This window comes from Argentina silus (genome assembly GCF_951799395.1).
Source record: "Argentina silus genome assembly, chromosome: 13".
NCBI lineage: Eukaryota > Metazoa > Chordata > Actinopteri > Argentiniformes > Argentinidae > Argentina > Argentina silus.
In genome coordinates this window covers 7,674,581-7,697,993 of record NC_139667.1, presented here as the reverse complement: position 1 = coordinate 7,697,993, position 23,413 = coordinate 7,674,581, and the positions used below count along the sequence as shown (strand labels likewise).

Sequence of the window (23,413 nt, the reverse complement as noted above, 5' to 3'; positions counted from 1 at the left end):
CTATTTGACTTGACTCCCACTTGACTCCCAATGTGTATTCCCCCTATAACATATGGATTCACTCAGGGGGCCAGAAACCTGACAGTGTAAACAAGAGTATTAGCAGAGTTAGAGGCCATATTCAGATGGTTGGGTTTTCTAAGAGGCTGTAACACTCGTCTTAAGAAGATTATGCAGATGTCTCAGTTTGACTGGGGCCTATGCACCGGAGAGCAGGGTCGTCGGGGGTAGTGGCTTTCCAAAGATTAATAGATTCCGGTGCAGGGATTGGTCTTGGTGACGAAGAAGGGCTGGGCTAATTGAATATCTAAGTAGGGAATCCCAGCTGATGGATGAGAGGGAGGGGGCGGGGGAGGAGGGAGTTGCTTCCTGTCTTGGAGAAACCTGTTCAAGTTACCGATTATAGGCTATGGCTCTGATCTAGCTACTTAAATGGAGGAATGACCTTCGCTCAGAAGTCTATGAGGCAACATTTACTATGGGACATACTTGATAGCACTGGATTTATCATTGCAAGGCCCTAGGGATCCAGGGCACCTTAGAATTGTACTGTTGATCTTGAGGGGGAGCATGTATGCTGAACATGGGACATGACGGATTAGTGGTAATGTGCTGTCCTCAAGACCAGGCTGGGGAGGCGAGGCCAAGGAGGTGGGCCGACGATGAGAGCAGGGCAGTACCTAGAGAGAGCTGCTGTTGCTGCTGCCACTGAAGGGGTCCACACAGACCCTGGACCCCCTGTTCACTGACGCTGCCTGGTTGGGTTAGGGTTAGGTCTAGTGGTGGGGAGGAGTGGTGGGGAGGAGGTTGATGTGGCACCATGTTTGAGCTGGCCTCTCTCCTGCTGCTGCTCCAGAACATGCTGCTGGAGATCGAGCAAAAGGTGGTGGCCCTGTCAGAGCTGTCCATGCACAGCGAGAGCTTGCTGCTGGAGGGGAGGGCGGAGATGCGGGAGGACGGAGAGCAGTTAGCTAGGAAGCTGCGCACGCTGAAGGGCAGCCTGCTGGAGCTGCAGAGGATGCTACAAGACAAACAGATCAACATCCAGGTGAGGCTTGCTGCTAGATACTCTCCCCGGAACTTTCTTACTGATATAGTCCTCTCAATGTCCAAAGCGTTGGTCTCTGTAGAAACGTAGAGAGTTAAATGAAATCTCTACTGTAATTGTATGAATGCAAAAAAATAAATGAAGTGTTTTGCCCTCCCGTCTCCCTTATAGCCATAGGTGGCACTAGTACTATTGCTGTAGCCAGTATATCTAATGGCCAGTGCCTTTACCTTGTTTGTCCTGCAGGCCACTTTAGCGTGGGAGGAACTGAAGGCCTTACTGAGGAAGCATGTAATGTCTGCTTTTAGCATTTTAGCTCCTTTTGGCATGGTGCCTGTTTGCCCCTATGATGCCCTATGGTGCCTGTTTGCCCCCTCTGCTCTCTACTGCTTATGGGTGAAGGGTTATGATTAGGTGAACTGGAGTAAATAATCATGTATTTTATAAGAATTATGATCAAGTAAATCTGCCGTAATGGACTGCATATGTTTTTTGTTTTTTTTTGTGATTAAAAGATACAATCAAAAGATCAGGCATGCAGACTGATTGTGCGGAGAGATGTGTGAATCCAAAAATCGAATCAATAAATCAATAACCTTTATTTTGCTTAAATGTGTGGATGAATATCTCGGCTTGTGTCCAGGGCTCCCTGGTGGAACAGGAGGACAGTGAGTCAGACTCCAGCCTGTCTGACTGCCCCAGTGTGCAGGACTGGCTGGCACAGGCCCGGACCACACGCTCCCAGCATCACCAGGACAGCCTCCAGAGACAGAGGGTACTGAGCACTCCCACGCACTCATGCCCTATTAAACCACTACTCAGGCCCTACTACACCACTACTCAGGCCCTACTACACCACTATTCATGCCTTACTACACCACTACTCATTCCTTACTACACCACTACTCATTCCTTACTACACCACTATTCATGCCATACTACACCACTATTCATGCCATACTACACCACTACTCATGCCTTACTACACCACTATTCATGCCATACTACACCACTATTCATGCCATACTACACCACTACTCATGCCTTACTACACCACTACTCAGGCCTTACTACACCACTACTCATACCCTACTAGAACACTACTCTCACACCCTACTACACTGCCACACTACTACTGCATAGTCATGTGCAATAAACTGCAAATAACCATTGCTGTGAACTGACTGATTATGATGAACATATGGTGTTGTGAGTTTAGGAGCTGGAGGAGCAGCTGGCAGAGCAGAAGAAGCTGCTGCAGTCTGTAGCCAGCAGAGGAGAGGAGATCTTGATCCAACAGGCCTCACCCAGCAGTGCCAGGTACGCCCACCTAAAACACAATCACAAAGGTCAAGAGTCTACATGGGCATTCACTTGAAATACCAAAACCTTATTCTCAGTATCCATTTCACTGGCTTTGATTGACCTTATATTCTAATCTACGGTCTAATCTTCTCCCACCATGTTTCTTTGCAGTATGATGGAGCCATTTTCTCCAGAGTTAGTGTTGGAGAGAGAGACTCGGGCCGCACAGGAGCAGATGAGACAGAGATGGGAAAGCTTGAGGATAGAGCTGAGAACCAAGCTACAGCTCCTACAGAAAACCCTGGAGCAGGACCTCAAGCAGCCGGTACTGATCCCACACTGAAGCCATGCATATTTATGACTCATTATAAACTGTGGTAGCTTCCTGAATATTTTCTGTGGTACTGTCTACTGTGATGTCTTGACAATGGTCATACTGATCTCCATAACAGGTGTACTCCAGAACCGCTCGAGTGACCACAGCTGGACCACTGTTCAAGGGGGAGACCCAAGTCCAGGACAAGTCTTCACTCAAGACTTTGTATGATGGATTCAGCCAGACAATGGAGGAGATGTCAGCCCAGGTTATAATCACTATACTATACACTCTATAAAACGATAACATTGTCTACTATTATCGCATGTTTTTTTCTGGTGGACTGTTGTCTAGTGACTGGATCATGTACAACTATGCACTGTTTTTACAGACTAGAGCTTCTGAGAGGCAGACGGTCCCCATGGAGCAGCAGCTGTATGCAGCAGTGTCAGCCACCACCTCTTGGCTGGATGACGTGGAGAACACACTCTTCTCTAGCTCTGTGCTTCTAGCTGAAGATGCAGAGACACAGCTGCAAAACCAGGAGGTAAGATAACAGTCATCAGATAACAGTCATCAGATAACAGTCATCAGATAACAGTCATCAGTCATCTTCAGGCACACAACATCAGTTTAACACAATGTAGCCTAAACTTAAAATGATCATATTGTATACTTTAGATTAGAAACAAATAGTATCATGGTACTAAAGTACACACTGTATAAGCCCTGGGTGCCCTGTAAGGCCACTGTTGTTTACAACCTTAGGTCATATATGTTTATGACTGAGTTGACTCTTTCTCCAGACCTTGGGGAAGGATGTAGGTGATGTGACTGGGGAGGTGAGCCATAGTCGGGGTCTCCTAGACGGCCCAACAGGGCTGTGTGGGGAGGACCAGACCCTGCTAGAGGACACCCTGGACTGCCTGACAGATAGGCTGGGGGCTCTGGATGCTGCTCTGGGGCGGCGCTGTGAACATATGAGGACCAGGATGCAGGAACTTACAGCCTACCAGGTTCGCCTAATGTAGTGTATATGTGGTGTGCTTGTCTCTCTAGCTGTTATATTGTACAGTATCTCACCTCACTGTAACTTTGTCTCGTAGTTATTCAACAGTATGCATTAAGGGAAACCTTGTCTTGCCTTACACAGACAGAGTTGCGGCTACTCTACAGTGCTTTAACTGAGACCAAGTGGCAGATTCTTCAGACGTTGGCAGGGGCTATGGACAGACCAGCCTCCAAACAGCTAGAGGTAGGAGCCACTCTTGTTGTTTGACACTTTCCCTCTCAACTGATTGTATGAATAAGAATTTAAAGATATGTTTAAGATGTTCACCAGCGTTGGTACTCCTAACAGGTCATTGCTGAAGCTGAGGAGAGTTTGAGGGTGTTTGAACAGAGAATCACTGAGCTGAAAACCAGAGGAGCAGAGTTGCAGGCAGACCAGATCTCCACCAATGAGCTGCTAAAGCTGCAGGTACAGTACTCTCTCAGATAGTGTACACACGCGCGTGCACACACACACACACACACACACACACACACACACACACACACACACACACAAACACTGTTGTAACACTGTGTAAACATTAGTCAATTACATGATCTCTGTTTCCATGTGTGTGCTTCAGGATGCCTATGAGGAGCTGGTGATTACTGTTGGCTCCCGGCGCAGTGGTTTAAACCAGAACATGGCTCTGAAGGGCCAGTATGAGCGGGCTCTACAGGACCTTGCTGACCTGGTGGACACAGCTCAGGACAAGATGGCCGCCGACCAGAGGACCATCGCCAACTCTGTAGAGGAAGTTCAGAATCTCCTGGACAAACACAAGGTAGCCTACTGTATAAGTCACACTGAATTACAGCATTTTGAACAGGATAATCAATTCAATGGCTAGAATTCAAGAGTATTGCTCATGAATTTTGTTGTTCTCTCCAGGAGTTCTTCCAGGGGCTTGAGTCCCACATGATCATGACAGAGACGTTCTTCAGGAAGATCAGCACCTTCGTGCTCCCGAGGGAGAGACAGGCCCTGGAGGAAACCCTGGCACAAGCACAGGGCGTCCTCAAACAGGCCCACAGGAGAGGCGTGGAGCTGGAGTACATCCTGGAGGTGAGACAGTGGCGCAACACAAATTGTATTCCTACTCACATGTATAGTACATATACATTGAAGTTAAGATGAATTAGACATTTTCACCAATTCTACCATGTGTCATGTTTCAGACTTGGGGCCGCTTGGTGCAGGATTACCAAGGCCTGTATCGACAGCTGGAGGCAATAGAAGGGAGTATCCCCACAGTGGGCCTGGTGGAAGAGACTGAGGAGAAACTCACTGACAGAATCTCACTATATCAGGTACAATAAAATAATATGATCCCTTTCAACAATGTCATGCAATTACAACACAATGTCAGTGGCACATACAGAGCACTGTGACATATTAGTTCCACAGCCCTAACAGACGATATCTCTGGATGATCTTAATGTAGCTGTCACCCCTCTCAACCTCTCTGCCTCCTTCTTCTCTCTAATGTAGGGCCTGAGGGGGGGACTGACAGAGCACCAGCATAAACTCTACCAGGTGCTAGAGGAGGGGAAGCGCATGCTGCTGTCAGTGAGCTGCCCTGGCCTGGAGAACCAGCTCACTCTGCTGGGGGAACACTGGCTCAGCAACACCACCAAGGTCAACAAGGAGCTGCAGCGCCTGGATGCCATCCTCAAACACTGGACCAGGTCAGAGCCTGACCTCAGGGCCAACATACATGTTTCCCATTATTCACAGCTCTGATGAGATGGGGTGCTATGTGGTGTTACACAATGTGATGTTATGATGTAATGTGATGTTATGTGAGATGAGATGTGGATGTGGATTCACTATCTTGGGGTTTGATAGATTTTACTGAGCATGTTTGAATGTGATCCTCAGGTATCAGAAGGAGTCTACTGAGCTGAGTGAGTGGCTGCTGTCTGCTCTAGAACGTCTGGAGTTCTGGAACACCCAGGCTGTGTCAGTTCCACAGGATCTGGAGACGGTCAGGGAACATCTGTCAGCGTTCCTGGTGAGTCTTGTCAATAGACAGGATAATAGCTCCTACTCCAGTGTATTTGAGTGATATTCCAGGTACAATTGACAATGTTCATCCTTCTCTGTGTCACAGGAGTTCTCTAAAGAGGTGGAGACGCGGTCATGTCTGAAGAGCTCGGTGGTCAGCGAGGGGAATCAGCTGCTGCGTCTGAAGAAAGTTGACACGGCGGTTCTGCGCTCTGATCTGGCCCGTGTTGACACACAGTGGGCTGAGCTCCTCACACGCATCCCAGTGGTGCAAGAGAAGCTGCATCAGGTATTACCACCTGCTGCTTGTCAGTAAACAGGCTTATCTACCCTAGACTAATAGGATTAGTGCTGTCTCCTACTTTACTCAGTATACAGTGGTTGTGGTTATTCAGAAAACACTGACTTCTTGTGACCTGTGGTTTATAATGTTGCCTTTTTTGGATGCTCTTTTTCAGTTGCAAATGGAGAAGCTGGCTTCTCGGCATGCCATCGCTGAGCTGGTGAACTGGATGTCTTTCATGGAGAATGTGATTGTGGAGGATGAGGAGAACTTCAAGAGTGCCGTTGGGTCTAGGGTCATCCAGGACTACCTGCAAAAGTACAAGGTAGTGAACAGAACACTCACTCTTCAATTCTAAGTGAAAATGTTCCCTAATGAAGTACCCTACATTCTCAAACCCCATTATGAATAACACATTTCTCTCTCTCCCTCTCTCTCTCTCTCTCTCTCTCTCTCTCTCTCTCTCTCTCTCTCTCTCTCTCTCTCTCTCTCTCTCTCTCTCTCTATCTCCAGGGTTTCCGAGTTGATGTCAGTTGTAAGCAGTTGACTGTGGACTTTGTGAACCAGGCAGTTCTGCAGATCAGTGGTCAGGATGTGGAGAGCAAGCGCAGCGACAAGACAGACTTTGCCGAGAGACTTGGTGCCATGAACCGTCGCTGGCAGATACTGCAGGGCCTCATCACTGAGAGGGTGAGAGCAGAACAGTGGTCACTTCTAGTATATGTAGAGATTATTCCAGAGCATTATTACAGCTTGTTCAGGTGTTCAGGTGTTTTTAGCCTGTTATTATACAGTACTGTGTAAGTTATAAGTTGAGGCCTGTTTTTTGTGTGTTGTATTGGGCCTTTGATTTAATCAATAAAACATTACTAATTATATGTGATGTGTTGTCAGATCCAATTCCTGGAGAGCCTGCTGGAGTCCTGGCTGGAATATGAGAGCAATATTCAGGGCCTGAAGATCTGGCTGGCCACTCAGGAGGAGAGGCTGAAAAGGAAGCACAGGATAGAGGACTTGACCTCTGTGCAGAACGCTCTCAAAGACTGCCAGGCATGGACTCTCTCTGTCTCTACTATCTATCAATTCATCTGTTTACTTCTACTGTCCAGCAGTTTCTTGTGTTCGTTATGTGTTCTTGCCCTCTTCATACCGTGCATGTCTGAAATTAGAAATGAGGCGGCTATCCTGACAACTCTCTGCCGTGTCCTCCTTAGGAGATGGAGGAGATGGTGAAGGAGAAGGAGTGTGACGTGGAGAGGGTAGAAGAGCAAGGCTGTGCTCTCGTCCAGAACAAGACTGACGAGGCCTGTGCTGTCGTCATGGAGACCCTCCAGAGTGTCAATCACACCTGGGCAAACCTGGACCACTTGGTAGGCTCCCTTTCTGTCCCTTTTCTTTTCTCTCTAGATATAGTGTACTTGTATGCTCTGTTACTGAGGCTAAAGGAGTTGTGTTCAAGAGTTAGGGTGAGGGTTATTTGTTAACACATTTCGCATACAAATGTAATACAATGTGAATATTAAATAAAAACAAAGTGAAATATTAAGGTTAATATAGCTTGTTTTTATCATCTATCTTTGTTTTTATATTCTCTTATTTTGTTGTTTTCTTTTTTTGTGTTCCACAGATAGGGCAGCTGAAGATCAGTCTGAGGTCAGTGTTGGACCAGTGGAGCCTGTACAAGCGAGCGTCAGAGGAGGTCAACGGATACCTGATGGAGGGGAGGTACTCTGTGTCACGTTTCTGCCTCCTCACCGGTTCCCTGGAGGCTGTCCAACTCCAGGTGGAAAGCCTGCAGGTATGCCAGGATGAGCCAACATTTTTAACACTGGCTCTGATTAAGATATTTATGTCCGTATTATTTTTATTCATGGCTGGTTTAACTAATGCATTGATGCTGTTTTTTGTTTGTGAAGAATCTACAGTCGGAATTGGAGAAGCAGGAGAGCAGTTTGAGAAAGTATGGTTCTGTGACACACCAGCTACTGAAGGAGTGCCACCCGTCTGTGTCAGACTCCCTCAACAATGCCCTCAAGGACATTAACGCAAGGTGACAACACATCAGCTCTAGAACTTTTATGTTAGAGATCAAATGTTTTTTTTGTTTTGTTTGTTAGTTTTGCAAACTAACATGTGATGCTTTAACATGAAATTGAAATTAATTGATTTCCAGTAAAGTCAGCAATATCAACCAATAACATTTCCATGTCTGTTTTGTGTTCAGGTGGACCAGCCTACTGGAGGAGATTGCAGAGCGTCTGAAGAGCAGCAAAGCCCTGCTGCAGCTCTGGCAGCACTACAAGGAGCTGCATGGACAGAGCTCTACCAGCGTCCAGCTACAGGAGGAGCGCGCTGACCAGTTACTCAAGACCGCCTGCAACAAGGACATTGCAGACGAGGAGGTGTCCAACTGGATCCAAGAATGCAGTGTGAGTGGAACAGCGATAGAGTTTGCTACTTTTTAATATGTAAATGGTTCAACACCAAGCAGTATACTGTAATCTACCATCAAGGCCATTTTGCATATGCTTTCAGTACTGTTACATTGGTGTGTATTGATGTATGGTGGTTTCTCTCCCCCTCTGGTTTCTCACAGGAACTGCTGCGGTCCCAGGCTCCAGTGCAGGCCTCCCTACATGTACTCCAGGACATGGGAGAGAAGCTGAAACAGCAGGTGGACACCTCAGCAGCTTCTGCTATCCAGTCAGACCACCTCTCACTCGCCCAGCGCCTGGCTACAGTGGAACAGGCCCTCAGCAGGCAGCTGACAACCCTGCAGGTAAAGGAGGAACATGTGACCATCCAGCGAGACATGTTTGTATCAATCGCTTATATATTCCAGGACACATTTTTAATGTGCTGTAACTGTAGGCTGTATAAAACAGTTCTTGTCCTCTCCCCCTCCAGACCGGAGTCCAGGACTATGAGACCTTTAGTGAGCAGCTGGATTCCCTGGGTCGCTGGATAGTGGAAGCAGAGGAGGCTCTGAAAGTCCAGGATCCCAATGGCTCTGCTGACCTGTCCATCATCCAGGACCGCATGGAGGAGCTCAAGGTGACTCAGCATATATGACTGATTGTCATAGAAGAGTGCTGACGCTAATGTACAGTATGAGGCTATGCTAATTTATGAGGCTAACACCAGCTGTGCTGTTGCTCTCCTTCCAGAGGCAGATGCTGAAGTTCAGCGGCATGTCCCCAGACCTGGAGCGCCTGAATGAGCTGGGCTACAGGCTACCTCTCAACGACTCTGAGATCAAATGCATGCAGAACATCAACAGGAGCTGGTCTGCTGCCTCAGCCCAAACCACCGAGAGATTCAGGTAAGACCAAACACTTCCGTTTAAGAAACTATCCTGTATAATGATGACATATGACAAATCATTTCAATAACTAACTGCTCTGTTGAGCTGATGTGAGATGCTGTTGATCTCTCCTCAGCAAGCTCCAGTCCTTCCTGCTGCAGCAGCAGACCTTCCTGGAGAAGTGTGAGACATGGATGGAGTTCCTGGTGCAGACGGAGGAGAAACTGGCTGTGGAGATCTCTGGCAACTACCAGAGTTTGATGGAGCAGCAGAGAGCACATGAGGTCAGAGTCCTGCTAGAAACAGACCTGCAACCTACACTGTAATTGCTAGGACACTTGAAATCCATAAATTCCCCATGAGAGCTGTAATGCATTAGTTACTGTACTACCTTAGCCAAGATGCTGACATCTCGATCCGAATGTGTTTGCTTTACAGCTGTTCCAGGCTGAGATGTTTAGTCGTCAGCAGATCCTTCACTCAATAATCAGTGATGGACAGAGGATGTTGGAGCAGGGCCAGGTGGATGACAGGTAGAGTACACTGGATTCACTGCATTCATCGTTTAGAAAGCTTTGAGTTTGTACAGCAGAAACTGAGCTTCTCTCATGTGTGTTTGCGTTACATACCTCATTTTAAAGTCAAATAGTTCTAAATGAAATAACCCGTTGCTTCCTTTGTAAATATATCTTAAATATCTTAATGTGTATGTGTTCTATCCTGCAGGGATGAGTTCAACCTGAAGTTGGCGCTGCTGAGTAACCAGTGGCAGGGCGTGGTGCGGCGTGCCCAGCAGAGGCGGGGCATCATCGACAGCCTGATCCGCCAGTGGCAGCGCTACAGGGAGATGGCAGAGAAGCTGCGTAAATGGCTGGTGGAGGTCTCTCACCCAGCAGAGGCCCTCCAGGCTGGGGCTCCTGTTCCTCTACAGCAGGCCCGCTCCATGCTGGACGCAGTTCAGGTACACATCATTCATTCAGATGATGAACCACATTATGTTGCATCCCATAGGCCTTCAAGGATAGAGTCCACCTCTAGCACCTGTATAAACATCCTAATACTCTAGTGTAGGTAATGGTCAGTATTTATGAGTCAGGCCATACTGTACAGCTGAATGTCATGTCCTGCACTCTCCCAGCTGAAGGAAAAGGTCCTGTAGTGTGCAGTAGAAGCCCATTGTTAGTATTGATGAGTCAGGCTATGAACTGACCGTAGTCTCGTGCTCTCTCAGCTGAAGGAGCATAGAGATGGATACAGATAAAGTACATACAGTTCTCTATGTAAAGGTCCTGCAGTGTAGTATAGTGTAGGTGTTGGTCAGTGTTAATGAGGCAGGCCGTGTGCTGACTGTGACCATCCTGTGCTCTCGCAGCTGAAGGAGAAGGTGTTGCAACGGCAGCAGGGCAGCTACATACTGACGGTGGAGGCGGGGAGACAGCTGCTCCTGTCTGCGGACAGCAGGGCGGAGGTGACTCTGCAGGGTGAGCTCACTGACATCCAGGAGCGCTGGAGAAACGCTAACATCTGTCTGGAGGAACACAAGAGAGAGCTGGCCACCCTGTTAAAGGTACATACACCCCCCTTAGAATATCCCTCTGGAGACAACTAAGTAGAGGAAATCGTTTGTGTTATATTGTTAACATGAAGTAGATATTGCTACAGTAACACAAAATATTGTTATGGCATATATATAGTGTTGATAATGGTTTACGTGGGGGTGCGATCCACAGGATTGGGAGAGATGTGAGAGAGGCATCGGGGGATCCCTGGAGAAGCTGAGGGCCTTCAAACGACAGCTTTCTCAAGTCCTTCCCGACCACCATGAGGACCTACAAGCAGAACAAATGCGCTGCAAGGTACTGTAGACCTTCATCCTGCTTAGTGCTGCTGTTAAAGACAGATTAGAGTTTCTTACTCTGATTAGACCCATTTCAGAACATCTGTGTTACAGTCAGAGAGATATCCTTGAAGAGAAATGGAAAGATGCTCCACATTGATGCACCACATTGATGAAAGATGCACTGCATTGGCTTAGTAAAAGTCAACTATTTCATCTAGTGGCTGTATGATTTCATAAAATTATCTTTCGCTCATCTTTTAGATGAAAAAATGCTCCTCATATTTCCATAGAGGAAGTCATGTCCAAGCACACATTGATTTACAGTGTATTTATTCATAGCAGCAGCACACCAGCACACCTTGTTTTCCAGACATATTTAACTCATATAATTACACACAAACTCAATTGGCACCTTTTGGCTCAATCTAATCACTGCACAGCATTCCTTCATGTCTCCCCCATGTTGCCAGCAGCTGTTTACTTCTATGTAATTAACATAAAAGGCACCTCTGCAAATGCATTTTATTGCAGATTATGTTTCATGTGATAAGAGGAGGAAATAGATTATATGCTTTCAACAGTATTTGCAATTGGGTTATGTATAAAAATAAGTCCAGAGAAGTGACGTTGGCCTACTGATGAGCCGAAGCTTTCAGGGCGGTTTTCTATTGATTGTTTACACTTTTCAAACCAAAAGTCCTATCGAGCGTCGAAAGGAGATGATTTATTTTCTATTTCCCCAAAACAGGATTTGGAGAACACGTTTGACGGCTGGACCGAAGACCTTGCCCACCTGACTGTGCTGAGGGAGTCCCTCTCCAGCTATATCAGTCCTGACGACCTGTCTGTCCTGCAGGAGCGCATTGAGCTGTTACATCGCCAGTGGGAGGAGATATGCCACCAGGTACAGTACACCTGTGACGTGTTTGTGGTGCATACAATACGCATCACAACCCACTGGTCTTATAAAGAAATAGCAATGTCTGTAATGACATGTATGTCCACATGGTGGTGCTGATGTTCTACAATAGACAACTTGTGTAGCTTTTAAGTACAGGTCTAATGGAACATCAAGTTGTGGGACTTGTACTGACGGTGGTATGAGTCGACATATTGCTGTGGGCAGTAGAATAGAAACAGTGGTTAGCAAACAAAGTATTTCAAATTACTGCGATGAAAGCAACATGATAATGTCGTTAACTTTGCATTACTACATTTTAGAGAAGGGCCCTGGTCAACATGATGGAATGTTATGTCTCATTCTGCAATTCCTTCAACGCAATTCATTTCACTTTAAGAAAATCTCTAGTCTAGACATTTAATAGAGCTAGTTACTTTCTTTGGCCGGATGCAAATTCAGAAACGGCTGAGGTGAACTGAAACCTCGATGCAAAACAGGACATGTTTTTTTTCACAAACTGCATCCGGCGTATAAGTATGTAGACCTAGACACCAGATACACACAGGAAGTGTGCTACTGCAGCTTCAGAAGCTTCACATTAGGTAACACTTTTTTTTTACACATCACTGCAGTGCTACATTAATTTGATACTTGGGTAACAGTTAATTTACATAATTACATAATTAACAATTAACTATTGCTTGATGTGTTTATGCATATCACCTAGGTATTATAATAATGTATTTCTATGGTGAAAAGTTAATGTATGTCATTGTGCAGCAAACAATTTGTCTGTATTTATCACATATGGGTATATGTGTTTACCTGCATTTTTGCTTCCCTGTGTCTCTCCAGCTCTCTCTACGCAGGCAGCAGGTGACTGAGAAGCTGAATGAGTGGGCCGTTTTCAACGAGAAGAACAAAGAGCTGTGTGAGTGGCTCACCCACATGGAGAGCAAGGTCTCCCAGAATGGAGACGTCAGCATCGAGGAGATGATCGAGAAGCTGCGCAAGGTAAACAAAGAAACTAAACAAAGCTGTTTTTAAACAGCTATTTCATTGCATTGGCTATGTTTGCCTTAGAACTTCAAGTCCATATGAAAATTATTTTAGTGATTGACATAATCATTTATGCTATATACAATACATGTAATATGCTTTCATATTTAAATGTCATTCTCCCTTTCACCTGTTCAGTGTATATGTACTGTATTTTCCCTGTGCTCTGACCATTGTGAATGTATGTGTGTCCCTGTTTCAGGACTATCAGGAGGAGATAGCCTTGGCGCAGGAGAACAAGCTGCAGCTGCACCAGATGGGTGAGCGTCTGGCCAAGGCCAGCCACGAGAACAAGGCGTCCGAGATAGAACACAAACTCAGCAAAGTCGGAGAGCGCTGGCAGCACCTCCTGGACCTCATTGGAACCAGGTGAGGATGTGGATACACTACTGCTACTGCATAGGAATACAGTATACAATACACACACTTACCATGTGGCTGTTATGGCTATTTTGAATTTTGCCCACTGGGCATTTGATTACTATATGTGTTGTATTGTATTTCAGGTTTTGTATTGTATTGTTTTGTATTGTATTCTGTTGTATTATATCTATTTATTGAAACGTAAAGAAGCTTATTGAAATGTACATTTGCTATGTCATCCCTTTATAGGGTTAAGAAGTTGAGGGAGACCCTGGTGGCCGTTCAGCAGCTGGATAAGAACATGAGCAGCCTGCGCTCCTGGCTGGCCCACATTGAGACCGAGCTGACCAGACCCATTGTCTATGACACCTGTGACTCCCAGGAGATCCAGAGGAAACTAGACCTGCAGCAGGTAAAGACACCATCCCTTGGGATAGATAATACACCCACAACAACAAATACAGACATACTTTCTACTGTATTCAATTAAACCACTGCTGCATACTGTATTGCTGCATACAGGATTCTTTGAAAAGATAACTCTAACCCCCATCTCTCTCTCTCTGTCCACTCAGGAGCTTCAGCGTGACATAGAGAAGCACAGCACAGGAGTGGCCTCGGTGCTGAACCTATGTGAGGTGCTCTTGCATGACTGCGATGCCTGCGCCACAGACACCGAGTGTGACTCCATCCAGCAGGCCACCCGCAGCCTGGACCGCCGCTGGAGGAGCATCTGTGCCTTGTCCATGGAGAGGAGGCTCAAGTAAGAAACACACAAACACAAAGATGGATACTTAAGAAAGCAAAGATGGGTACTAAAGTGAATTTAGGCACACCTGCTCTCTAGTCTCAGGTTATTTACTTTCAAGAATAACAACAAAGAATGTTCAGTGATGTTGCTGTGGGTTTGTTTAGTCTCAACCTTATTACAGGCTGTATCACAGTCACCTAACTAGAAGTCTTTACGATGCTTTATTTGTAAGGATTGAGGAGACATGGCGTTTGTGGCAGAAGTTCCTAGATGACTTTATGCGCTTTGAAGAGTGGCTAGCAACGTCAGAGAAGACGGCCTCTCTGCCCAACTCCTCAGGCGTGCTTTACACTGTGGCCAAGGAAGAACTAAAGAAGTTTGAGGTACAGTACAACAACTGCAGGCCACCCAGTCAGATGCAAACTATATACAGTATTCCTATTCCTATATATGACAGCATCTCAACAATACTACCTATTCAGTCAAAACACATTATTATTGATTTATTGACTTGTCACAGATCAGTACATTTATTTTTACATTTATGGCATTTAGCAGACGCCTTTATTCAAAGCGACTTACAACAAATACATTTGTTAAAGTAAGTGAATCATCTATCCATCAGTCATCATAAGACCAAGGGCTATTGGCAGTCACAATGCTAGAAGAAGGACTTTAATTATTATTATTTTTTTAAATGTACAGGAGAGAAACTTGTACAGGGGGGTAATGGGAATTAAGAGGTCTTTAGGAGGGACAGTACATTTACAGTACATATAGTACTGAATGTGTGTGCGTGTGTGTGTGTTGTAGACATTCCAGAGGCAGGTCCATGAGAGCTTGACCCAGCTGGAGCTGATCAATAAGCAGTATAGGCGTCTGGCCCGCGAGAACCGCACTGACTCCTCCTGTCGCCTGAAGGAGATGGCCCACGACGGGAACCAACGTTGGGACAACCTGCAGAAGAGGGTGGCATCCATCCTCCGCAGGCTTAAGGTGCAGCACTAACTACATCAAGTCCAGAAGAGGCCTTGTTGAACAAACGTAACACATTTAGTGTACAATTATACAATCCTATATCGGTTCAAACCTTAGCATCTCTTGATTTCTTCTCCAGCACTTTATCAGCCAGAGGGAGGAGTTTGAGACAGCCAGAGACAGCATCCTGGTGTGGCTGACAGAGATGGACCTCCAGCTGACTAACATTGAACACTTCTCTGAGTGTGACATCCAGGCCAAGATCAAGCAGCTCAGGGTATGGATGTCCAGTCCTGCTGACACGATAATGCACACTCAGAGTGCCTAAGTGTGTGTCAGTGGTAATCAATGATGCATGAACAACACTCCAATGAATCAACTTTAAATCATAATATTTATTGCACTCACACTCATTTCAACATGCACATTATTCATTTTCGATGATATTCTAGGAGGGTTCATACTTTTGAATACGTTTTTGGAGTGAGCATGTTGTTTGTTTAATTAATGAGACATAATCGTAGTCCTCTCCGACAGGCGTTCCAGCAGGAGATCTCTCTGACCACAGGCAAGATCGAGCACATCTTCCACCAGGGGGAGGCGCTGATAGAGAAGAGTGAGCCGCTCGACGCTACCGTCATCGAGGAGGAGCTGGAGGAGCTGCAGCGCTACTGCCAGGAAGTGTTTGGACGAGTGGAGCGCTACTACAAAAAGCTCATGCGCCTACCGGTAAGTCCCAGGGCAACATGCACATTGTCAATTTTGCTGTATATGTATGTACCAGATGCATGATACCCTTATTAGAAAGAGGATTGGTCTCAGATGTACCCCTCCTCCTCCAGCTGACAGATGATGAGCATGATGTGTCCTTCTCGGACCGAGAGCTGGATCTGGACGAGCCCTGTGACCTATCCAGCCTGCCCTGGAGCGAGCGCCTGGGAGACAACCTGCTGTCGCCTCTGCCCTCTTCCAGCCGCTCGGCCTCCCTGGCACCCCCGGTGCGGGCCGAGCGGTCGGGCAGGGACACCCCCGCCAGTGTGGACTCCATCCCACTGGAGTGGGACCATGACTACGACCTGAGCCGTGGGCTGGAGAGTGCCAGCAGGGCCCTGACCTCTGAGCAGGCGGAGCAGCTTGACAGTGAGGAGGGAGGCTCCGCCCTATTGGGTCAGTTTACCCTTGTTTCTGTCCACTGACAGCTGGGGGTTAAAGAGTTAAATAGTGACCTCACAGTTGACACATGTCACAGTGGCTACTCAACCATACTCGTAAATGTATTAATTTAATCATTCAGATACATAAGCTATCAGTTTATTTTAAATGGTGAAATGTAAAATGTGAGTGTATGTATATTTCTTCCAGATGTAGTGATCCCAGAGAGCCCTGAGGCCTTTGTTAAACTTACAGAACAAACATTGATGTCCTCCACTGGTAGGCAGCGTCAGCCCCAGCATGCTTGAGTGTGTTTTGGGGAAGAAATAACAGCTACAAACATCTGTGGCATCACACTTACAGCCTGTTCACTGCCTGGAGTTTGATATTGTTTTCTCTCTCTCTCTCTCTCACACACACACACACACACACCGGAGCATAATATAATTCTGTTGCTCTTTCTTTTGTTTGATTTGCGGTGTATACTGTTCCTAACCTCAAGCAGATTTGTGGTTGGCATTCTCAAATACCTACCACAAAAGCTGCACGTTGTGTACTCTGATGGAAAGAAGCCTGTTGTATTATTTTGTTAAATGCCTTGTTCACATTTACCACTGTGTAATTCTGTTTACTAATAACACCTCATACTGTCAAAGTTTTGATTTGATAGATTTCAAGGATTGTTTGAAGCAACCACAAGCAATTACTTATCAGACCAAAGTTCCCAATGTCTCATTTAACTATGTTTGTGACCATATTCTTGTCCACAGGAGAGGCAGGCTGCTTGGAGACACACATCCTGCAGTTGGACAAGGCCCTGGACACCAGCCGCTTCCACTTACAGCAGACAGAGAACATCATCCGTAGTCGCACTCCCACTGGCCCTGAGCTGGACGCCTCGTACATGGGATATGTGAGTAGTAGTCCTGGTCACATAACTAGTTACTATGCTTTGTACATATAACCAAAATAGTTGAAATACCCTTTTGATCCTATTAGTGTGTGTGTATGAATCGCAATCAGCAGACTGTGAGGATGTCTCTGACACATTTGTTATAAAACACCATGCCTGGTCACTCTGAAAACATGCCTGGTCACATGCCTGGTCACTCTGAAAACATGCCTGGTCACATGCCTGGTCACATTGAGAACATCTCAGTGACGTACATGTACATCCATTGACTGCCCTGTAGATGCGTCTGCTGGGAGAGTGTCGAGGCAGCATTGACACAGTGAAGAGAGTGGGCTGTGAGCTGAAGGAGGAGGAGGACAAGATGACGTTACTAGTTGACCCCAACAGCTCAGAATCCCAAACATCAGGTAAAGTTGCCTCTCCTCAGTTGCCTGAACCATACGCATATCTGCTGTGTTCACTGAATAACTCATATTTGATGTCTTTTTCTTCTGTGCTGTAGGTGTGATTGAGCGCTGGGAGTTACTGCAGGCTCAAGCCCTCAGCAAAGAGATGCGCTTGAAGCAGAACCTGCAGCAGTGGCAACAGTTCAACTCTGACCTCAACAACGTGTGGGCGTGGCTGGGCCAGGCGGAGGATGAGTTAGAGCAGCAGCGGAGGCTGGACCTCAGCACTGACATCCAGACCATTGAGCTGCGCATCAAGAAGCTCAAGGTGACTGGCCTTTCACTTTCAAATGGGTCTCAAATGGGTAGTCAGTAATGGACCGTTGTAACCATGTTTTCAGGCTATACAATGTTTGTTTACAATTGCTTCGTAAAGTAACCTTATATTTTGGGTTCTGATGGGGTAAGACAATATATATGTTATATTCTTAAAGAACCAAAGGCTATTATCATTAATTTCAAAGTCTGTGTCTGTACCAATACCAGATTTCCCCCTTTTAATCCTGTTACCACATGTTCTTATCACATTGTTCTCTCTCTACAGGAGCTGCAGAAGGCTGTTGACAAGCGCAAGGCCATCGTCCTGTCCATTAATCTATGCAGTGCAGAATTTGTCCAGTCAAACACAGAGGAGTCCCAGGAGCTGCAGGTCAGACTGAAAGAGATGAACAACCGCTGGGACCGGCTGGGCCCCTCACTGCAGGAATGGAGATCGTCCCTTCAGGGTGCCCTCATGCAGTGCCATGTAAGTGGCCAGACACGACCTAAAAAAACAGGACAGCTCAAGTTTGCAAAGGGAACAACTGAGACAGCAAACAAGTGACAAAACATCAAGGGGGTATAACCCATAGTAGAATGTGCTGAGTTTTTGTGTAGCTGTTGCTGTTTGAAACTGAAAAGCTATTCACACCTCTTCCATAGGATTTCCATGAGATGAGCCATGGTCTGCTGCTGTGGCTAGAGAACATTGACCGCAGGAGGAATGAGATTGTTCCCATCGACCATAGCCAGGACAGTAACACTCTACATGAGCACCACAAAACACTCAAGGTAATAATGTCAAAGGTGTTCAGTAACATCAACAACTTTTTTGTGGGTGATTGTCTCCTTGCTGTAAGATTGTGAGCCACCCTCAACACTCTTATCCCTACCCACAGCAAATCCGCCGGGAGCTGCTGGACTCCCAGCTGAAGGTGGCCTCTCTCCAGGACATGTCCCTCCAGCTGCTTGTCAATTCTGAGGGCAGCGACTGCCTCGAAGCCAAGGAGAAGGTGCACGTCATCGGGAACCGCCTGAAACTACTGCTGAAGGAGGTGACCCGGGACCTCAGAGAGCTGGAGAAGACTCTGGATATCACAAGCAGTGTACAGGTCAGAGCAGCAGCAGTGCATTTATTACACGGAACACTCAGTCCAAAACCATACTACAGGAGAACAGTATTAAAAAAGCCATTTCATTTTCTTGTATCCAACTCATCTTTCTGATGATGATGATCATCATCTCTCTCTCTCCCTCTCCCCCTCTCTCTCTCTCTGTCCCTCCCTTCTCTGTGTTTGACCATCTCAGGACCTGTCGTCGTGGTCGTCAGCTGATGAGCTGGACACCTCAGGTTCCCTCAGCCCTGTGTCAGGCAGGAGCACGCCAAGTCGCCGTCGATCGGTAACGTATAGTCCTGCCTGGCGCTATGGTGCTATTCAAGAAGGAATGTGTTTGGTATTCCCCCTTTAGACAGTGCATCGCTTGTGCCCAGAGAGACCAGTTTAAGGCCAGAGTCACCCCCCCCCCCCCCCCCAGCCACCCCGCCATCCCAGGATCTGTCCTCACCTCCCTGAACACCTCTCTCTACACACCTTCCCTCTGAACTCTGACCCTGTTTCCACCCCTCTACCCCTGCATGTTGTCTTCTGCCAGAGCCAAACCCACCAGAGCACTGGAGAATGATTATTCCCTTCTTACCCCCCCCCCCCCCCCTCCCTTTTCTGTCCTCCTTTTCTTGATTGACTTGATTTCATTTTCAGCCTTTTTTAACATTCTTTCTACACTTCAAAATCCTGCCCTCTCAACTTTAGACTTTCCTCTTTTCTCTTCCACTCTTTAGTGCCCTGTAGGTCCCTGTAGATTAGTTCCCAAGGAATACTGGCTCTTTGATACTGCAAATTGGAACATTTTAAGACAGTAAAATGTAATTCAATAAATCACATGCACGGATAAGCAATGGCTTGTTTTCAGGTCAGTCCAAATAGGCAAGTGAGTTCTTTACTGTATGTCTCTGTCTACCATATAGCAAGTCATACATCACATGGCCAATACAATTTGTGCTTCAGCATACAAATTCACTTTGTCTATAACAGCATTACCGGCAGAATCCTGAAGCAGTTCAAAGTAGTCGTGCACTTTGAAAAGCCAGTTTCCTTGTTTCCATGGTTTACCTTCACATTTGATTTTGTTGCTGCTCTCTTCTTTCATTTGGGGATTTCTTTCATCGGTAGCTTTGTCTTTATTTGCCTGGACTGAAACATACTTTCTTTCTTTTACCCCCCTGTTCATTGCAAACAGCCACGGGGCAAATGTAGTCTGTCACATCCTGGACCCTCTGTGAGCAGTCCACATCGCAGGTACCTTTCTCCTGGTTTCTAGAACACCCAGAAGATAATGGAACTCATCGGCCCATGACGCATCTGGAGGCCCATTCAGTCAAGTCCTGCACTGCTACTGTATATCTGTGTCAGTGGGTCAGAAAGCCTTAAAGCTGCCCTGCACGCCTACAGTAGAGCGCTCAGTGCAACAGCTGTTTTATATCATGTTAAAAGACGATAGAGAAATCCTAATAATACTCCTAAAAAGACTATTTCCGATTTTGTGGATGTTATTATGAAGGCTCATGACAATGAATTCCATCATCTCCTATAATTCTAGACACTATAGGCTAGGGGTTTAGATGAGTGGTAGCCCACACATCATTAAGAGTTCCGCAACATGTAATAAATGGCCTCTTTGCTGCCAATGTCCTCGGCTGCTTAATATCGCTACTTTCCAGAGTGCACTTCCTGTGCGTAACATAAACATTTCCTCTAATCCTCTGGTAACAGTAGAGCTCTAATGCTCATTTTCTACCACTGAGCACACTTTCTCTTGAATTGTTGAGCCAGCAAGCGTCTGCAATGAACAATACGATGGCAGCAGTCTTTCTCTGCTCTTTCTCTCTCTCTCTCTTTCTTCCTCTCTCGTGTGTGACATCTCTTCTTCTATCTCACTGACTAATCCACCATCTTCCCCCCTTCAATTTGCCATCTGTGGGTCTCGCCTCTCAGGTCTCCATTTGTGAAGTGATAGGGGGCACTTTGGTGACAGCCTCTAGACTAACCTGAGTGTAAAACAGACATCACTGTTTTATATGCATACCTGGATTGGAATCACGCTTCATCTCAGTACAATCCAACTTGATCATAAAATAGGCCTCCATGTCAGCTAAACCAGAGCAACGGCAGAATAAAGTGGGTGGGGAAAAAAAGTTAGAGGGCTATTTCATTATACTGTAACTGTGTCCAGCTATTGTTGTATTACTACAGTATGTATCCCTTATCTGAGTGTACTGAGTGTGAATCTGAATACAGTAGTCTAAATAGGCTATTACTTTGTGCCTTTATAACCAATTTAGTGGTACTCTCTTCTCTGTTATAGTGGCCAGCGTTGACAGATGATGGCGTTTTCAGATGGTGCTGACTAATGCTACTTTTAAAAACAGCAGAGGCATAACTACCTGCTCTAACTGCTGTGCTCCTGCATGCTTTGCATTTAACAGGATAAAATCCTCAGAGAGGGCTTTTAGGAATATCTAAACCTCCAACTGCTACTGTACTTGCAGCATGCATTTCGCCTTGTGTCCTAACGCTCTTTACAAAGGAATGTCAGCTCATTTGTTAGTTTCATGGTTTTCATTGGATTGTGCTGTATGTCTTGAAAATGTGTTCAGTGTACCCAAATATTTTTTCTTCCAAGGTGTCATTTCAGCACCTCAATCAGTTTGTTGATCACCAGTATCATAGATGTCTCAGCTACTGTTTGTCGTAGCTATCAGGTGTGGGATTTGCTTCGTACTGTAAATTCTGAAGGAGGTTTTGGGAGGGAAGGCACGGTAAGGGAGGTGTCTGGGGAGCTGCACTAATCATAGAGTTAGCACAGTCATACCTCAGTTCCTAACACTGAGTTCCTATTTCGATTGGAAAGTTTTTCGTTTTAGTTTTGAAAATAATATTTTGAATTGGTGAATCATAATGACATGGAGGACGGATGGATGTATTGGGTGCATCTCCATGGCTGTAGATGTGATCAACTAAATCAACGTCTGCCGCTGTGTCTGAGCAGGTCTCCCAACGCCGCTGGCTCCGCTTCCTCCCCTTCTGAGGCCGGGACGCCTCCCTCACGCTGTTCCTCCTTCATGAGGCGCGTCCTCTGGGTGGCGCTGCCCCTCCAGCTGTTCCTCCTGCTGCTCGTGGGCATGGCCTGCCTGGTACCATTGTCTGAGGGAGATTTCAGCTGCTCTCAGTCCAATAACTTTGCCCGCTCCTTCTACCCCATGCTGCGCTACACCAATGGGCCACCTCCTGTTTAAGCCAGCTGGGAGGCAGACTTGAGGCTGTTCTGGGTTGTTGTTTTTTTTTACTGTGTGGGTCTCCTGTGGTGTTATGCCTGAAATAATGGTATGGAACCTGCAACAATACCACAGCACATTGGTAACCATATACCACAGTACATTGGTAAACAAAACTCTTCTTGGTCATGTTTTTGTAAGACTGAAATACACCTACTGTCAAGTTACCCGGTCCCTTCTCTTCCTGTCTACTGTATCTGATAGGATCATGCATCTCACCGTTTTAATCTGTGTAATACTGTGTAATTTAAGAAGCATCTTTGGAGCAACAAACCAAAAATTGTTTTGGTTTTGTCTCCAGTGGATATCAATTGGATGCTGGAATAGGTACAATACAGATGCCATTTTGGTCTCAAGACCTATTTAAAGGTATTGTCAAGTTCTAAAAATAGCCTGTGAATTTGCTTGTAACAACTGGAAATTTGTAAAATAACATTTTAAGATATCTTATATTGCAATTATTTTTTTACATGTATTTTGGCATGCAGTTATAATCTTTGCTTTTATTGATGGTTACTTATATGGCTGGGTGTGTCAGTGTTGAATAGTTGATTTTTAATATGAATTACAGTAATTGGGTGTAAGAATCTATAACCTGAATTGTGTGTTGAATATATTGATGAAAAACAAAGGAAATCATGAAATAGTTATTTGCTATGAACAGTTTGAACCCTTCAGAAACATTTAAAATATGACAACCATGTACTGTACACACTTTATTGTTATTTTTTTAACTGGCAACAATTAATATTCTACATTGTAATGAATTACAACACTACTGAATATTTTGTATGGCTCTGTCAGTTCAGTATTAATGTTTTAAAGTCCAGGATTATTTAACATGTACTGTATATAATGATATAAATGTATCTATCATGTATATCTGACCCCTAAATCACAAATATTGAATGCCAAATTCTCATCTTGACTTCTTGTTTTATTCACCATCGATGAATTGCAGTTAGTTATCTATTAAATTACAAAGAACAAGCATCATCTCAATATGATGTAGAGAACAATGTTTGAATTTAAAACAAACTCA

General features: G+C 45.6%; 1 protein-coding gene across 2 annotated transcripts in view; it reads left to right on the top strand.

Moving 5' to 3' along the window:
* syne1b (spectrin repeat containing, nuclear envelope 1b) overlaps positions 1-23,291 on the top strand; it is a gene marked incomplete at its 5' end in the record, with an annotated part of 74,050 nt that extends 50,759 nt beyond the window's left edge. The window contains 50 exons of one of the 2 annotated variants that reach the window (XM_083683159.1): positions 857-1,048; positions 1,692-1,823; positions 2,268-2,368; positions 2,525-2,678; positions 2,806-2,937; positions 3,061-3,216; positions 3,476-3,685; positions 3,823-3,924; positions 4,030-4,149; positions 4,307-4,507; positions 4,615-4,788; positions 4,902-5,033; positions 5,215-5,411; positions 5,605-5,737; positions 5,837-6,019; positions 6,189-6,338; positions 6,527-6,703; positions 6,908-7,063; positions 7,228-7,383; positions 7,641-7,811; positions 7,930-8,063; positions 8,238-8,442; positions 8,610-8,792; positions 8,921-9,067; positions 9,181-9,335; positions 9,454-9,601; positions 9,756-9,850; positions 10,044-10,278; positions 10,690-10,884; positions 11,048-11,173; positions 11,906-12,061; positions 12,914-13,072; positions 13,320-13,486; positions 13,730-13,892; positions 14,056-14,243; positions 14,464-14,614; positions 15,045-15,227; positions 15,349-15,486; positions 15,747-15,938; positions 16,052-16,376; positions 16,572-16,640; positions 17,132-17,274; positions 17,555-17,681; positions 17,777-17,988; positions 18,265-18,465; positions 18,642-18,770; positions 18,878-19,090; positions 19,287-19,379; positions 20,277-20,335; positions 22,086-23,291. In XM_083683159.1, the coding sequence (XP_083539285.1) occupies positions 857-1,048; positions 1,692-1,823; positions 2,268-2,368; positions 2,525-2,678; positions 2,806-2,937; positions 3,061-3,216; positions 3,476-3,685; positions 3,823-3,924; positions 4,030-4,149; positions 4,307-4,507; positions 4,615-4,788; positions 4,902-5,033; positions 5,215-5,411; positions 5,605-5,737; positions 5,837-6,019; positions 6,189-6,338; positions 6,527-6,703; positions 6,908-7,063; positions 7,228-7,383; positions 7,641-7,811; positions 7,930-8,063; positions 8,238-8,442; positions 8,610-8,792; positions 8,921-9,067; positions 9,181-9,335; positions 9,454-9,601; positions 9,756-9,850; positions 10,044-10,278; positions 10,690-10,884; positions 11,048-11,173; positions 11,906-12,061; positions 12,914-13,072; positions 13,320-13,486; positions 13,730-13,892; positions 14,056-14,243; positions 14,464-14,614; positions 15,045-15,227; positions 15,349-15,486; positions 15,747-15,938; positions 16,052-16,376; positions 16,572-16,640; positions 17,132-17,274; positions 17,555-17,681; positions 17,777-17,988; positions 18,265-18,465; positions 18,642-18,770; positions 18,878-19,090; positions 19,287-19,379; positions 20,277-20,335; positions 22,086-22,332 (8,067 nt within the window). In that variant the 3' untranslated portion in view covers positions 22,333-23,291. Of the gene's footprint in view, positions 1-856; positions 1,049-1,691; positions 1,824-2,267; positions 2,369-2,524; positions 2,679-2,805; positions 2,938-3,060; positions 3,217-3,475; positions 3,686-3,822; positions 3,925-4,029; positions 4,150-4,306; positions 4,508-4,614; positions 4,789-4,901; positions 5,034-5,214; positions 5,412-5,604; positions 5,738-5,836; positions 6,020-6,188; positions 6,339-6,526; positions 6,704-6,907; positions 7,064-7,227; positions 7,384-7,640; positions 7,812-7,929; positions 8,064-8,237; positions 8,443-8,609; positions 8,793-8,920; positions 9,068-9,180; positions 9,336-9,453; positions 9,602-9,755; positions 9,851-10,043; positions 10,279-10,689; positions 10,885-11,047; positions 11,174-11,905; positions 12,062-12,913; positions 13,073-13,319; positions 13,487-13,729; positions 13,893-14,055; positions 14,244-14,463; positions 14,615-15,044; positions 15,228-15,348; positions 15,487-15,746; positions 15,939-16,051; positions 16,377-16,571; positions 16,641-17,131; positions 17,275-17,554; positions 17,682-17,776; positions 17,989-18,264; positions 18,466-18,641; positions 18,771-18,877; positions 19,091-19,286; positions 19,380-20,276; positions 20,336-22,082 lie in introns of both variants that reach the window. The other variant, XM_083683160.1, reaches the window with a different exon arrangement.
* Between the last annotated feature and the right edge of the window lie 122 nt (positions 23,292-23,413).